The 17,070-nt window shown below is 39.3% G+C and overlaps 2 protein-coding genes across 2 annotated transcripts; one reads left to right on the top strand and one right to left on the bottom strand.

Moving 5' to 3' along the window:
• The first annotated feature begins 195 nt into the window (after positions 1-195).
• Positions 196-10,645, top strand: cse1l (CSE1 chromosome segregation 1-like (yeast)). The gene is made up of 25 exons (XM_053315323.1): positions 196-253; positions 1,015-1,110; positions 1,255-1,397; positions 1,596-1,697; positions 1,805-1,950; positions 2,083-2,173; positions 2,316-2,423; positions 3,873-3,965; positions 4,084-4,251; positions 4,343-4,472; positions 4,617-4,682; positions 5,182-5,384; positions 5,496-5,580; positions 5,798-5,859; positions 5,946-6,082; positions 7,295-7,398; positions 7,518-7,615; positions 7,716-7,866; positions 7,973-8,181; positions 8,350-8,447; positions 8,564-8,649; positions 8,805-8,886; positions 9,201-9,347; positions 9,553-9,784; positions 9,975-10,645. Exons 2-25 carry the CDS (start codon positions 1,026-1,028, stop codon positions 10,062-10,064), a joined length of 2,916 nt encoding a protein of 971 aa, XP_053171298.1. The 5' UTR covers positions 196-253; positions 1,015-1,025; the 3' UTR covers positions 10,065-10,645.
• Positions 10,646-10,910: 265 nt separating this feature from the next.
• On the bottom strand, positions 10,911-13,633 carry LOC128355763 (retinol dehydrogenase 10-B-like). Its single transcript, XM_053316103.1, has 5 exons — positions 13,184-13,633; positions 11,650-11,748; positions 11,371-11,516; positions 11,153-11,284; positions 10,911-11,031 (listed from the first exon to the last, which is right to left on the bottom strand). Exons 1-5 carry the CDS (start codon positions 13,631-13,633, stop codon positions 10,911-10,913), a joined length of 948 nt encoding a protein of 315 aa, XP_053172078.1.
• Positions 13,634-17,070: the final 3,437 nt, after the last annotated feature.

The raw sequence follows: 17,070 nt of genomic DNA, 5'->3' as shown, positions 1-17,070 counted from the left end.
CAAAACATGTCAATAGTTATTTGGGAAAATACGAGTAAATGTCGTATGTGTATGCAGTTGTGTTATCCTGCCGTAGACTATATCCTGCTGCACTTCAGACCAAACAAGGGGCGTGCCTTACAGCGCTGGGCTGACATGTGCGCTTGCGCAGTGTAGTGACCGCGCAGTTCCTTTTTGCTGCAGACGTTTGAAAGCTGGCAGTGTGCGGTCTGAAGTGTGACTCCCCATCCTCTGACTGAAATTCACTGACAAGGTAAGATGTCTCATTGCTTTGGCTATTTTTACCAGTTATGAGAGAGCCATACTTGTAAATTGGATCATCGTCTAATATCTTTGATGCGTTGTGGTCAGAAATTAGCTAACTTTATTGTTAGCGTGAAACATATTAGCAAGCTAGCGCTAACATTAGCAGGCTTCCCGGAGCCGATGGATCAGTCTATTCACTGGAAATGGGATATTGCCATCTCTATGTCACTTTTAGACTGTATTTTACATTATGTATTTAGTGTCGGGACAATGTAGAAGCTGTTAACTATTCCAAATACAACTTTATATAAGTTCCGGGCGGTGAACTATCTGACCACCGTGTGCTTATATTTCAACTTGCAGAAGTCAATATTTAGCCGGCTAGCTTACACTAAAACCGACCTAGGTCCAGATTGAGGCAGTGTAGCTAGGTTAGCTGCTAGTAAGCTAGCGTCAAGTACAGATTGGATACATTAAATGACTCAAACTTCTTTAGGACCTCTGGACTACATATGCCGAAAGTGTGATTTGTACATTTATGATTTTAAAGATGCACTAAACGCTTGAACTTGGCACACGTTAGGTAACTTTCATTAGTTGTTTGTGCGGTCTCCTACGAGTAAAATATACGTTTTTAATAGTGCTTTGCTACATTTTGTAGACGGCATTACTCAGCATTTAGTTGTGTATTCACATGTAACTTAGTGTGTGAATTAGTCACCCGTGTTTCTCCTTACATTGATTCAGTCACTGGTTTCTCACCCTCAGTGGCTACGAGCATGGAGCTGAATGAAGCCAACCTACAAACCCTCACAGAGTTCCTCAGGAAAACACTGGACCCAGATCCAACTGTCCGACGCCCAGGTAATATAACATGATGATAACATGAACCTGCACAAATTAGACTGTTCTTGTTCTCATTGACCTATTTATTTAAAGTGATTGCATGAATTTGTCATCTTTGCTTTACAACATTTGTTTTCTGTTTAATCTTTTTTTCTTTCTTAGCCGAGAAGTTTCTTGAGTCCGTTGAGGGAAATCAGAACTACCCCTTATTACTTCTCACTTTGCTGGAGAAGTCCCAAGACACCGTGATTCGTGTCTGTGCTGCTGTTACATTCAAAAACTACATCAAAAGAAACTGGCGCATTGTGAGTCTCAATAATTAATATCATCCATCAGACTTTAAGAATTAGGTTGTATCATACAGTCAGTTTATGTTAATAAAGGAACAAATATGCATTTTATAATGAAATGTGAACAGAACTGTCGGTTTAGTCTTGTTGACCTGAACACTGAGTTCAGTATCCATGTTTGTGATTTTTTTCTTCTTTCTTTTTTCCCCAAAGGTTGAAGATGAACCAAACAAAATTTCGGATACAGACCGAACGGCAATCAAAGCAAACATCATAAATCTGATGCTAAGTAGCCCAGAACAGATTCAAAAACAGGTACATCATCACATGTCACAGTGTGTCAAGGGGTCTTATTTATTCCGATTTTCAAGTGTGGACTAAGATTGTCAACCAAGCCACTGTTTGTGCATCTGTTTCCACAGTTGAGTGATGCTATCAGCATTATAGGAAGGGAGGACTTCCCTCAAAAGTGGCCTGACCTTCTCACAGAGATGGTGACCCGCTTCAGAAGTGGAGACTTCCACATCATCAATGGAGTGCTACGTACTGCACATTCCCTCTTCAAGAGGTAACACTAACTTGTGGTGGCTAATCTGTTGTATCTAAAAAAAAAAAAAAAAAATCATTCACTTAAAACAGAAAGTTTCAAGCTTTTCTCCCCTTGCCCCCACCCACCCCTTCTGCTTTTTTTTCTGCCAAGGTATCGCCATGAGTTCAAGTCAAATGAACTTTGGTCGGAGATCAAACTAGTTCTGGACACATTTGCCCTACCTCTGACAGAGCTTTTCAAGGTGTGTAACGATTTGCAGTAACTACAGCATTAGTACATTAGTTGGTATATAATATCTAACAAATATTGAGATGTTTGAGAAAGACACAATTACATTGTAATGTGACCAAGCATTTATAGCTTGTTTTCTGTCTTTGTTGCAGGCAACTATTGAGTTGTGTCAGACTCATGCTACAGATGTTAATGCCTTGAAGGTCCTCTTCTCCTCCCTCACCCTGATCTCCAAGCTTTTCTACAGTCTTAACTTTCAGGTCAGTTCAGTTTGGTCTATTCTTAAATGATTTGCTTTGCGTTTTGGAGTGTTGCAGAGTCTCTTTCTAAGTTTTTAAAATGTATTTGATTAAAACCTTTTTTTTTTTTTTTTAAACAATAGCGCATCATAATCTAGACGCTCCTTGTGGGTTTTATGATCACCAAAGATCAGGATGCAAAAAAAAAAGTGATTTATTTTTGACTGAAATGTGATATGATTTACAATATTTAGAGGGAATGACAATGTTTACAACATTATTCTCATTCTGATTGAAAAGCATAAAAATGAATTTGGTGTGGTTTTTGTGGGGATCTATACCAAACAACGATGTTTTCTTAAGTCTGTAGAATATCATGTGAAGGCCAAGACATCTCTGCAGCATGACAATACTTAATTTAAAATGGTATTTTACACCTATTTCACTTTTTTAAGAAATATCACTTTTCACAATTTGAAAATTTCTTGATTGCGATTCCACTAAAGTTTTGCTTAATTTTTCAGCCCCAATAAGTAGTAGTTGTGGTTTTCTTGGTTCTTGACACTTAGTAAAGTTACAGGTCTGATTCTGTTTAAAAAAATGTAATGTTGTACATAGTTGTACATGTTCAGCCATCCCTTGTACTCAAGCACACTACATTGAATTATGAAAGGATCAGCAAATAGCTGGTAGTCCTAATAAGTTGGTTTCCATCTATTCAGTAGATATGTTGACTGATTGTGTTCAGCTTTGTAACATCTGTCATAGAAAACTTGTTTGCAGTGAATTATGGGTTTTGTTCGGTCCTCAGCACTTGTTTGATGGTCTGGTAGAGCTGTTCTGTATAGTTTCTCTTATTTACAATATTTCTTGCTGTCAACAGCTGAACATAGAACTTTTTTTGTTTTTTTATTGTAAGTGTTTTTAAAGCTCTCATTTGTTGTAAAAATTAATGTCAAGTCCCTAAAAACTGCTTAAAACTCACAAGATTGATGCAGTGGGCATCCTTTATAGATAGTTTATGTGTTATTTTCACATGGGTGTCCCGTTGAGCCAATCAATCATTTTGGCATTAAAAATAGTAACACAATCTAATTATAGTTAATTATCCCATGTTTGCTTGTATTATTTCATTAGAATGGTTGATGATGATGATGATGATGATAATGATAATGATAATAATAATGATGATGATGATGATGATAATAATGATAATGATTCCTGCAGATCATTTAAAAGGCTTAAATTAGATTTTCAGAGATCTTGTTTCTAAAAAAACATTACATTTTATTTATTATTAAACCATTTAATGGTTACAAGCAAACGATGCACTAGCATTCAGTAAAATATAATGTTGATCTTTGTTCCATGTAGAGTTAGTCAGCTTCTCTTTAGTGATAACATTGTATTTTTATAACAATCAGTGATGTGAAACGTCTGCTCAAAACTGTCCTCTGCATTATTATACAGGACCTTCCAGAGTTCTTTGAAGACAACATGGAAACCTGGATGACCAATTTTCACCTCCTACTGACTTTGGATAATAAACTTTTACAAACAGATGTAATTATCTTCTTTTTTCACTCATGCAAACATTTCCAGCACTGCTGTATTATAAAGTCGTCTTTTAAACTTGTTTTCTTTAACTTGTTTGTTTGTGTCTGTTATGACGACTCCCTAGGATGAGGAGGAGGCAGGTCTCTTGGAGCTGCTGAAGTCTCAGATCTGTGACAACGCTGCTCTTTACGCTCAGAAGTATGACGAGGAATTCCAGCCGTATCTGCCTCGTTTCGTCACTGCTATTTGGAACCTGTTAGTTTCTACAGGCCAAGAAGTCAAATATGACCTGGTGAGCGTACTGATCCCTCACTGAGTTTCTGTGCTCTTTTTAAAGTTCATGTTCCTGGTGCTAACAATGCATTACCTCAACTTTGTTGCAGCTTGTAAGCAACGCTATTCAGTTCTTGGCATCGGTCTGTGAAAGGCCACACTACAAGCATCTATTTGAGGACCAGAATACACTCACTAGCATTTGTGAGAAGGTCATTGTGCCCAACATGGAGTTCAGAAGTAAGTAAATATTTTGTTCAAAGTCATCAGATTGCACCTGTAAATGTTATCAGTGGCAGCCTGATTCAGTCCTCTGCTTGCTTTGATACAAGCGTGTGCTTATAATGTGTGATACTGACCAAATTGCCATTAATCCCTGATTAGGTGCAGATGAAGAGGCTTTTGAAGATAACTCTGAGGAATACATCCGGAGGGACCTTGAAGGATCTGGTAAAAACATGATAAACTATCTACTTCCTTTTTACTTGGAATACTATTCAGGTGTCTTTCATAAGATAGTCTAAACCCATATGTGTAGTTGGTAGCTTATGCAGTATGTATAAATGAAACATTTCACAGGAAGGTTTTCACATACAGCCATCTCGAATAATGGACAGTTACAAATCCATGATTATGATTATGATTATTATTATCATCATCATAACCATGTCAACAAGGTGCAGAGTATGTACTTCCAAAAATCTTTTAACATGCCTTTGTTTGCTTTTCACAACAAGCAATCAAAAGATCCACACACTGTCCTTGTAGCTCCCAGCAATTTTAATTAGTAATGTACCAATCTACTAGAGATCTAGTTGTCAAATCACCATCACAAATCAGGACAAGCAGTATGTAGGCACAAACACATTCATTTATGTGATGGATATGTTTGTGCAGATCTTCTGTTTGATTTTTGCCTTTATATAACCATGTCCCAATTATTTTACAGACATCGACACTCGGCGTAGAGCGGCATGCGACTTGGTGAGAGGCCTCTGTAAATTTTTTGAGGCTCCAGTCACAGCAATCTTCTCTGGTTATGTCAACTCGATGTTGTCAGAATACGCCAAGAACCCTGGAGCGAACTGGAAACACAAAGATGCCGCCATCTACTTGGTCACATCACTGGCATCAAAAGCACAGACGCAGAAGGTATCATTGACATTGATGCAGCTGTTAATACAGTGGACCTTTTTATGAACTGTCTGTCAATTTTGGTATGATTGGCTTGTTCCTTATTATGTTCTTTTTCTTCCCCACCAGCATGGAATCACACAAGCCAACGAGTTGGTGAATCTGAACGAATTCTTTGTGAACCACATTCTTACAGACTTAAAATCCCAAAATGGTAAGAATACTTTTAAAGGCCTCACTATTCTGTACAGCTGCAAAATGTCTCTTGTTATAACAGCCTGGGCAGTGGGTGGCTTTGACTTTGTATTCATTTTTGTTTAGTGGCTGATCAGTTAATGAAAAGGTGGAAACGGAAACAACAAACTGACTGATTACATTCGAATGTCCAAATTTTAGTCTATACAGTAAGCAGCATTAATCTATTATTGCAGTTAACGAGTTCCCAGTGCTGAAGGCAGACGCCATCAAGTATGTCATGATCTTTAGAAGCCAGGTATGAACTCTTGCTTGTCCACATAACTTAAATTTCAAAAGCTCAGATGAATATGTGACTGAGGCCTATTTGTCCTTTTCTTCCAGCTTCCTAAGGAGCAGCTGCTGCAGGCTATTCCTCTGCTGATCACTCACCTGCAGGCAGAGAGCACTGTAGAGCATACCTATGCTGCCCATGCCTTGGAGAGGCTGTTTACTATGAGAGGCCCCAACAACACAACACTGTGAGTGTCCAACCATAAAGTGAAAAGCGCTGAACTTCAAATAAATCATAATAGTTTTTCTCCTACAGTACTGCTCTCACCTTTGTCCGTATAGAAAAGTTGTACAGTGCATTATTGGAACATTGAAATGAGTTGGGGTTTAACCCTAACCCTATTCAGTTTATAATTATAGTTCAATGAGGGCAATTCTGACTGGTGCCTCAAATCAGCTTAGTGAAGTTTTAAATGGGTCTGGGATGACAAACAATATTTGCACTTTTTACTGGGGATTTCCACCGGCTCCGTCAGCGGCGTGGAACGGTTGCGCCACGGTTTAGCTCAGTCCTCTGCCGGGTGTCAACTCACACCAGGAGTGTTACGGCAGTGGAGCGGAGCATGCTCTGGGAGAGAAATCTGCCCTTTTAAAATGAAGTTGCACTGTTAATACAGTAATTACGGCAGCCCAATCAAATCAGAACGAGTGTCTACCATAATTACTGTATTAGAAGCACAACTAAATGGCCTGATTTTGTTCACTTGCTCAAATTTAGTTGATTTGGTAATTTTCTTTGATTTTTGTGCTTATATCATGTGTCAGTAGCTGGATGGTGTCTTTATCTGTCTGTTTATTTGTGTTTGTGGCTGAAATACGATCAGGAGGCTGCACGGGTTGTTTTATTTTGAAAGACGTTAGTTTTATTATGCCGATTCTGTGTCTGACTTCCTGTCTGGTGCGATCTGCTCTGTTGAGCTGTCGCGAGTTAGAAAGAGCTCCTACAAAAATAGAAATGCTGCGGCACAGAGAGCCGCTGCTGAGACTCTCCTGGTGGAAACACTCTCATTGATTATAGTGGCACCTATCAGCTCCAGTGACCGTGGCGCAGCTGTAACGTGCCGCTGACAGACCCGGTGGAAATTGGGCTTTAGGAATACAGATGCATTTTAATGGTTGAACTTAACAAGCTTTACATCCAACCCACATTAGCTGAAAGACTATATTTACTAATATGTGTGATGTGTAATTATCCACAGTATTGTGAGGATTGCCTATTTACTTTTCTCTGCAATAATGCAATAATTCTCTGCTATTCGTTTTTCAAAAGACTGCTGGACTGAAACAATATAGCAAAGTTCAAAGTGTGCTTACATTTCTGCATCTTGCGGTCAAGCTACTTGTCTATTATTCTAACACATCATCCTCTCCTCTGTGTGTGTATGGCTTTTATTTTTTAGTATCGTCCCAGCAGAGATGGCACCTTTCACTGAACAGCTGCTCAACCACTTGTTCAAGGCTCTGGCTCTTCCTGGTTCATCAGAAAATGAATACATCATGAAAGGTGAGCCTGACTTTCCTCTGTCCTCCGAATGCTCCCCACTCAGAGTCAGACCAACTCCAAAGTTATTTTTAGCCTCATCGTGTTTTCCTTTCTTTTCTCTCTTTTTTTCATTATTAAAGCCATCATGCGCAGCTTCTCCTTGCTGCAGGAGGCCATTGTTCCCTACATTCCCACTCTGATTGGTCAGCTCACTCATAAGCTCCTCTTAGTCAGCAAGGTAACCCACACTTTGATACTGATTAATGGATACAGATAAACAAAGATGTTTGTTTACAGAATACTCGTGTCAACCATTTTTGTCTGTCACTTACTTTCAGAATCCCAGCAAGCCACACTTCAACCACTACCTGTTTGAGTCCTTGTGCCTGTCTGTCCGCATCACCTGCAAAGCCAACCCCACCACTGTCAGCAGCTTCGAAGAAGCTCTCTTCCCTGTTTTCACAGAGATTCTTCAGAACGATGTCCAGGGTGTGCATTTAAAATCAATTTGTCTTTGTGTAGATGACATGCTGATAAATATTGCTGGCATCTGATAAGAGGCAACCTCACTCATCCTCCATTTGTCTTGTTACAGAGTTTCTCCCGTACGTATTCCAGGTGATGTCTCTCCTCCTAGAAATCCACTCCAACTCTATTCCTGCTTCCTACATGGCTTTATTCCCTCACCTGCTGCAGCCCGTGCTTTGGGAAAGGACAGGGAACATTCCTCCTCTGGTGCGCCTGCTTCAGGCTTACCTGGAGAAGGGAGGTGCCACGATTGCCACCTCTGCTGCTGATAAAATTGTAAGTGGTAACAGTGTTGTGTACAGTAGAGAAAACATTAATGTTTTTAAATGTCTGCAGTTATATTGTTTTGGGTTTTTTTTCTTAGTTTATGGATGACACATTTTATCCCATGTGTGAGCTGTATATTGACATTCGGGTCTTGTTTTGCTCATCTTTCCTCCTCAGCCGGGCTTGCTTGGAGTTTTCCAAAAGCTCATTGCATCAAAGGCCAATGACCACCAAGGCTTTTACCTGCTCAACAGCATCATAGAGCATATGCCCCCGTAAGTTTGACTATAATTAGTCTACTCAGTGGTTATCTATACATTTTGCCTGGTGAAATTGATTGGTCGAGGTCATGACATGTTTTGTTGACTTGCTTTGTTTTTTCTTTTGTCAGAGAATCAATCACTCAGTACAGGAAACAGATCTTTGTTTTGCTCTTCCAGAGGCTACAAAGCTCCAAAACCACCAAGTTCATCAAGAGTTAGTACAGTCATTTCACTTCCTACATTCATATTTTATTATCTCTTCATCTCACATCTGTTCACTTCAAAGAATTGACAGTGTACATCAGTTGGAGTGGGAGCAAAGTACACAAGTAACTTCTAGTGACTTCTTGTTTTTTGTTCTTCTCACAGGTTTCTTGGTGTTTATCAACTTGTATAGTGTCAAATATGGAGCTATTGCACTTCAGGAGATTTTTGATAGCATCCAGCCAAAGTAAGTGCAGTTTGAATACAAAGGAATGATGGCTTACTATTTAAACATTTCTTGCTAAATACTAGAGTCACAATTTTCTTCAAGTGGGTCACGATTGAAAAATACCCTTCCTGAAACCTTTTGATGTGATTAACAAACACTCGCCCCCTGTAGTCTCTTTAAAGGTGGCTCTGACAATGAGCGACACATAAGTTTAAATACAGAACACTTGTGTTCATAATCCCAGAGCCGTTACGGGTTAACAGTGTGTCCTAGGTTTAATTTCATTGCAGACAAGTGGAAAAGTTCATTAAGCTTACATTTTTGTATTGCAGAATGTTTGGTATGGTGTTGGAGAAAATAGTTATTCCAGAGGTTCAGAAGGTATCTGGAGGAGTTGAAAAGAAGATCTGTGCTGTTGGCATCACAAAAGTCCTCACTGAATGTCCTGCGATGATGGACACAGAGTACACTAAACTCTGGTAAGAAATCAGTCTCATTGAAATACAACCTTTGCCTTTCTTCAGCAGTACAACTTTAAAAATTGACACATTTCTGTAGATTTGAGTTCTTGATTATCATACTGAAACTAGCACTTTATTGACCATGGCTTTACAGTGTATTACAAATCCCAATCAGTTTAACTCTGGACAAACCACTGATTTGGCGTTTAATGTGTTTGTTCAGGACCCCACTGCTCCAGGCCCTCATCGGTTTGTTTGAGTTGCCAGAAGATGACAGTATCCCAGATGACGAGCACTTCATTGATATTGAAGACACACCAGGCTATCAGACTGCATTCTCACAGCTGGCCTTTGCTGGGAAAAAGGAGCACGACCCGATCGGAGATGCTGTTGGCAATCCTAAAATCTTGCTGGCCCAGTCGCTCCACAAGCTTTCCACTGCCTGCCCAGGAAGGGTATGTCTAGAAATGCAGGAAATATTTAGTGTGTGATGCCAGAACTAATGTGTGGTGATTTTTATGTCATAACATGGTTTAGTTGTGTTTGGAATAGAAGAACTATGAAGATTTATGCTGAAAGAACATGTGCTCGATTTATAAAAAGCAAATAAGTGATTCTCGCTTCTTATTGTCTTTTTCGGTGCAGGTTCCTTCAATGCTGAGCACCAGCCTGAATGCAGAGGCCCTCCAGTACCTGCAGGGTTACTTACAAGCAGCCACCGTGCAGCTGGTTTGAAAATGACGTGATTGTGTTCGCTTAGTAAGGAGACCACAATATACTGCAGGAGTAGCCACAGTGGCTCCAGGTCTCACACAGACCTGCTTCAACTGAACTTAAGTCTGTACAGATTTGGTTTTCTGACTTGACAGTTATATGATGGATTTACCAGAGAAATTATGATTCTTCTTGAATTTAGGGTGTGTTCTCTGATGGAAGTTTTTTTTAAAAATAAGATTTTAATGACGACCAAAAGTTAACATAACTGAATCAGTTTGGGCTCTTTGTTTGCTGTGTGTCAAAGGCTAACAAGGATTTGGATATCAACGTCTGATGCAATTATCAGTTTATTTCAATAGCAGCAGCACAGGTAAAAATTTTAGCAACATTGTGCATCGCTAAACATCTGGATCAAATGGGAGGGATTTCTTTTGCGCTTTTTTTCTATGTTTGAATTTCTTTTTACGGTTGAGGAAGACTGTGTTTGTTGGCTCAAACATAACGCTTAATTGTTTTTTTTTTGTTGCATGTTTCCTGTAGGTTTGTTAATGTCTCGTCTTTGTTTCTGCACTGTTTGTTAATGTGAATAAAAAGAGGCACTTGTATAGATCGGTTATTATTGCGCTCTCATCACTTTTTCTTTCAACAGTGTTTTGACTAATTGTATACGTTTGTTCTCAGTTTAGAGGTTAATCAGTTAATGTTCTTTAAGAAATTTCCTTTTCATAGAACAATCCCTGGCCCCTCAGATCCAGTCATACTTATTTATAACTGGAAATGACCCAGAACACATTTTTATGAGACTTTGGTGTCTGCATTGGTCCATTATTTAACAAGGTTGTGAGACAGACTGACAGAGGGGTCTTAGGAGGATTTGACATGGCCGTTAGATGATTTTTGTTCAATATTCTTGATGAACGGTAGCATGCATTTGTCTCCTCCCATGAAGCGATATGTTGCAACATTTGCTTCCCAAGGTAGCAATCTGGAGAAAAAAGGGTAGAAAACAAAATAATTACCAATATATTTCTCATCTGTAATGACATTCCTTCTCTAGGCTTAAAAACTGATCATATTTGATAAATGACCACCTGATCAATACTTACGCTCGTGTCAGAAAGGGGATGTACATTAGACGAGGAATGCAGATCATTTGCTGCTCTGCTAAAATGGCTTTCATTGACTGCTGCACAGTGTACAGAGGCTCCAGAGGTGGAATTATACTCCGAAGCTCCTTCCTGATAGATGGCAAACAGTGGAGAAAATAGCATTCAGTATTTTTAGTGTCACAAAAAAAAAGAAATGATCAGTAAGTGAATCTCACCTTATTTCACAGCCTGCAAACATCCCTGTGTCGACAATATAAGGGCAAACTAAGGTAGTTTTGATGCCATCCAGGCCTTCTGCGAGCAGCTCGTGAGTCAGTGACTCGTGGAAACCAACAGCCCCAAATTTACTGGCACAATAATCCTGGAGAGGAAGATACAACAGTATGAGCAAAATTTAAGAGCTCTCAAGTGTGTTCGCAGTACTGTTATTTATAATGTAATCTTAGGTCTTGTTTCATTTGTGGCTAAGAGAAGTCAATAATAACACATCTTACTTCTACACATGCAGTGCTGAATAGTCCGAGAGCACTGGCGATGGTTACAATGTGGCCGTGGTTCTTTTCTTTCATCTGTGGCAGGAAGGCCTTTGTCATCTGTTAGGTTTAGAAATATGTTACAGTAATTTCACAGAAAAAGTGAAAGTGGCCTGATTCATCTGACAGCCTGAGATCTCTTTTACTACACAGTACCCTACAGAATTTTTAGGGGAAAATGTTCTTATTCCAAATTACTCAGTGAGATTTCTGTACTGTAATAGCATTTCTGAGATGTAAGTCAGATGAGGACACAAATGCTCAAGCATCTAAATATGGTGAAGTATTCTAGCATAGTGACAAAGCAGCCACCCAATAAATTACATTGAAGCAATAAATGCCATTTTAGCACATCAACTGAAATAAGTGCCTTGTCTAAATATTTTGTCACATTGCCTCTTGACTCCACAGAGCTTTAACACCTGTCACATTGTCATTTTACAGTAAATGTGTATAAATGGTGAATATTCTCAAAGAAAACCATATTTTAATTACTACAGATCAATTCACAGCAACTTGAACCTGAACCTGTGGCTCTATTGGGAAGATGAGATCTCCAGACGACCAGGGTCCCCCCAAAACTGGATTAACTGTTGGGCAATTGGTTTGTGCTAATTTGATTAATTGTTAATGTTATTTGACAGTGTGGGAATAAAGGCTGACATAAGGGCCTTACTCTGAGGAGGTTCCTGGTTTCTTGAAGATGGACCAATGAATTTATTATTTAAACATATCATTTTGTCTTTTATATAATGTTTATATCTTTACTGTGGAAATTACAAATATAGCATACTAAACTGCTGCTGTGATAATATAGTACATATTCTAAATTTGGCACTGTGTAATATTCTAGCACAGACCCAGATAGTGGGGACAGCTAAGGTTAAAAGGGACCCAACAGCTCATTTCCCCCACTTATCCACATTTTCACAGGGTCTTGGACAGCTTTCCCTCTTTTGCCAGATAAGACCCATTAAAGTGTGGAAAGTCCTTAGGCCAAAATAGAGAGAACGCCCATCCACTGTATTTCTGTCACTGATGTCGTGATATTCGGTGCTTATGAGCTTACCCATTCATTGTTAGAACATGGGACTGAGGCTTTAAAAGAGGATCAACAGCACAATCACATGCTTTCTTAAGTAGTGGGCTCCTTTTATTGTGGGGATGACTGGATAAGGTTGCCTCCCCCTTTAACCTCAATTTAACTTTAACAAGCTCTGGAACAACTCCATACTGTGTGATGTACTGACTGGGCTGCCACAGGCTGCTCTGATCCCTTCACACATCAGTGCGCAAACACTGGCCAGAGGAGGGTGGTGTGTATATGTAATGGGGGGTGGGGGTGGATGGAGGGAGGAGGAGGGAACACAGTGAATAGATGTTATGTAATTCATGTCAGACTGGTAGATGCTGTTAGCTCTGGTTCTAAGCAAAGGTGGACTTTTACTATTTTACAAGTGTTTGTGCGTAAAAGGTGCGTGCGTCAAAGTCTCACCCAGAACAGCGCGTGACAGTTTACGAGCAGAGTCCTCTCCAAAAGCTCATCAGGACAGTCCAGCAGCCTCCGTCCGGCCACCACGCCTGCATTGTTGACCAGTATAGAGACATCCCCGACCTCCGCTCTCACCCTTTCCGCCGTCTCATAGATGCTCTGGCGGCGGGACAGGTCCACAGTGTACGTGTGCACCTGGACACCGTGTTCCCGCGCCAGCTTAGCGGTCTCCTCGTTGGCAGTTTGGTTGCAGTCCCACAGAACCAGGGGCGCCCCTTCTTTGGCAAACTCCAGTGCGAAGAGCCGACCCAGCGCGCCCCCGGCCCCTGTGATTAAACAGAGCTCCCCATCGATGCTCTTCAACCTTGGCCGGAGGAAAGTCTGGATGACGGCTGCCACAATGGAGTAAATCAGGTCGATCAGCATCAGCAACAGGTCCACTATAACAATCATGATGCTCCTTATCTTGCTGCTCCCTGGAGATGTTAGTCAAACAAGCAGACCGCCAAGCTTCACTTTGTTTCTCTGTCTGACGTGGGATAGGATGGACCTTTTATATAACATGTGTCGGATTAGGGCTCGGACTGATGGTGGCCACCAATAGAAGGGCTTTTTGTCTGATGAGTGACTAACCCGTGCACATTCATACAACTTCATAACCAGCAGCTGAGAGGCAGGGATTAAGAAAACACTCAGGTCTCTATGTGTTAAAACAACATGTAACACACTGGACAAACCGTTGAAGTCATCACGCATAGTATTGTATTTAATATGAAGATGAACAAAACTATAGATTCAAATAGTAGATCTAATATACTGTTATTTCCCAGCATGTGTATGTATTTCTTTGTTTTTCACTTGAGTTTAACAATTGAAGGCATGACCAAAAAATGCAAGTACATACACTGCTCTGGTTCATTTCAAAGCTCAAACTTTATAATTTGAGCAGTATTGTCAAAAGTATGCAATGCCTCCAGTTTTCTTTTCTTCTGTTTTAGTATTGAGCTGTGACTCATCGTGGCTAAAACAACATCATTTGAAACAGTAGGTTATGTAGTGAGCTCTGAGGCAAAACAAGACCAGCCTCTTATCATTGTGTTTCTGCAGACTTTTCCGAGTGCCCTTTCAAAAGGTCAAAACATAGCAAGGAGAAACCTCAACAAAAGAACAGAGGACTGGGCAGGTATCTGCAGTGTCAGTCAAAGGTTGGCATTAGTTATTGTTGTTATTGGAATGGCTTTTTGTCCACACCCTGAAATGTGAAGGTGCCAGTCATACTGCAATAACAGTCTGTATTATGTTCTCAAACTTTTTCTTTCTGTTCTTCCCGTCCTGTAAACACTGAATCTGAAGAGCACATGTGGTTCTTGAGTGACATTTCACAATTCTCATCCCCAGTCTGTAAACCAGAGATATTGATCATTTCTAAACAGTTTTTAATATAAACAAACATTTTAATGTTTTTTAAGTAAATATGGTAAAATGTAGTCCGATTTTAAGCAAAGTAATGCAGTGAGTCACAGCTGTTGGTGAGTCAGCTGAGAGGGTTAACTTCTTTTAATGTGTGGACCCAGCTCTTTTGTCCTTTTTAAATTTGCGCTGTTTGACTTGTGTGTAAGATCTCTGCCTCTACCACAGTTGACCACTGTTAACTCCTTTTACACAAGTATGATAGCTGATGTTTAGTATTTTTGTCCTCAACTAGTCACTTGTTACGTAGACATTCCTTTCATCTGTTACAGAAAGTTATTCCTGATCCATGATGTGAGGCGGATTATCCAAACCAGAGTAAAATGTTAAGGTGATAAACTGCTTAGCACGTGTACACAAATCCATAATATGTACAATTTTTCATAAGCATACATTTTGGAAAATTGCTTTTCCCCCCACTGTGTTACATTTCATTTTGTTGTTGCAATACACTAAAGTGAACTTGTCACAGCAATCAGGCTTTTTGTTTTTTTTTGGTGAGTTTTTATTGCAGTGAGGTTGCTTCTCAAGGCCTTTAAGACTGTTTGTGTCGTCTTGAGAAAAGCCTGAAGTTGTGACTGGCATTGACTGTAATGTAATCCTCTTCAAAACTTTGGTTATGATGTAGTATGATGTAATGTCACAGAACAGATGGGAATCTGTAATCTGCTTTGAGAGAGAATTAACTATATTAATATTGATCTGATCAACTAATTCCACCTCAGGTCAAGGGCCCCACAAAGAAACTCTCCCCTATCTGATGAGAGTTTCGCTTTTATTACTAAGATTAAGAGGGATAATGGTTATGATTTTAAAAAGACCAAAATACCACACATTTGATCATCAGAATAGTTGGGAATAGTTCAATAAAATTGTGCTAAATATGATAAGTGGATAAAGCAGTCCCCAAAATTGTATCCAATCTCAATAACTGTTTAATCATTTGAATAATTAAGACAAAAATGCAAAAAGCTTGTCAGGATTTGTTGCTTTTCTCTATTTTATATCATTGTAAGTATTATTATCTTTGGGTTTGAGAAAAACAAGTAATGTGAATATGTCACATGGGCTGTGGTAGCATTTTTCAGTTTTTTTTCACATTTTATAGACCCAACTGCTAATCAGAAAAGTATTTGTCATCTTAGAACCACTGCTATAGACCTTATGAACTACATTTGTCAACTTTTATTACAAACTGCAAAGTGAGCATCTTCCCGTTATAACTGCTTTCCTATTTTTACTTAAAGAAGATAAGATGTTTCCATAAATGTCAATCATAGTGTGTAATTTTAACACATAACACTGGGAGGTGCTGTTGTATAAATTGTGCAGTCTCCGTCACCAAACACTAGCTAAAGACATTGCACAGTCTCACCATCTTGTTTTTGTGTATTACACTCCTGTAGTTTACATTTGGTGGTTTGTCTTATAAAAACACATCTCAGCTGATAAAGTGAGGCTCATTGGACCAATACTGGATTATTGTCTTTTATTAAGCATCAGTCAGTAAAAGGAGAAAATTGCTTCCAAATTGCTCATCATACATTTTCCTATAGCTTCTTAGATTATATATTTACAAGTTATGTGTGTCAAAGTTTAATAGCGCTACATGCGTTGAACAACAGAAAACCACAAAGATATTATTCTACAAAGTCAACTGGTACAAAGTATGAAACTTTACAAAACAAACATTTCTTGTGTGAGGTGATTATTTCCCCTGAAGAAGAGGGAAGATTCTGGAAATTAAATTATGTGTCTGTTTGGCTTAAGCCTTTTGTGTGGCAGATTGTGCTTCAAGGAATGGTTACATAATCATATATGTTGTGCTTTTTGGACATTGTTTGTATTTTTTATATGGTGACATTTTTATTTGAATCGTGACTAGACAGCAGATTATCTAATTCAGGAAAATCATTAAAGTGCAGTTCAGAAAAAAAAATAAAAAATAAAAAGCAATAAAGACATTGTTAACATTCACTCAACAGAGAAAAAACAGTTGTAACCATTGAAACAGACTATGGCTTATTAGGATGCAAGTCCAGAGAGGGTCATTTCCAAAGATTTGTCAGTATTTACTGCATTTCTGATTGTTGTGTGACTTATGAATCTTCACTCTTCACTCTCTCCCCTTCTCTTTCTATCTATCTAGTCTTTGGGTCTCGAAACCCTTCAGAAGAAAAAGTAGTATGACCATTTGTCAGTTTTGACATTTTTATCCCATTACCATGCAGCGTTAAGGGCTGGGCTGCAACAAATCCCACACACCAGTGACTGTTTGTGTCTTGTAAGCTGAACAGTGTTCTTAGCCCACCTCTGCCAGACTCCTTTGTTATAAAGTTTGTTTCTAAGAGCTCCATGACACCATCTGACCAAAGACATTACTGTAGCTGAGCCTTTCCTGCTGTCCCAGACCCTCCTTT

This window comes from Scomber japonicus, chromosome 3 (assembly GCF_027409825.1).
Source record: "Scomber japonicus isolate fScoJap1 chromosome 3, fScoJap1.pri, whole genome shotgun sequence".
Lineage (NCBI taxonomy): Eukaryota > Metazoa > Chordata > Actinopteri > Scombriformes > Scombridae > Scomber > Scomber japonicus.
This window is presented reverse-complemented; position numbering and strand designations above follow the sequence as displayed.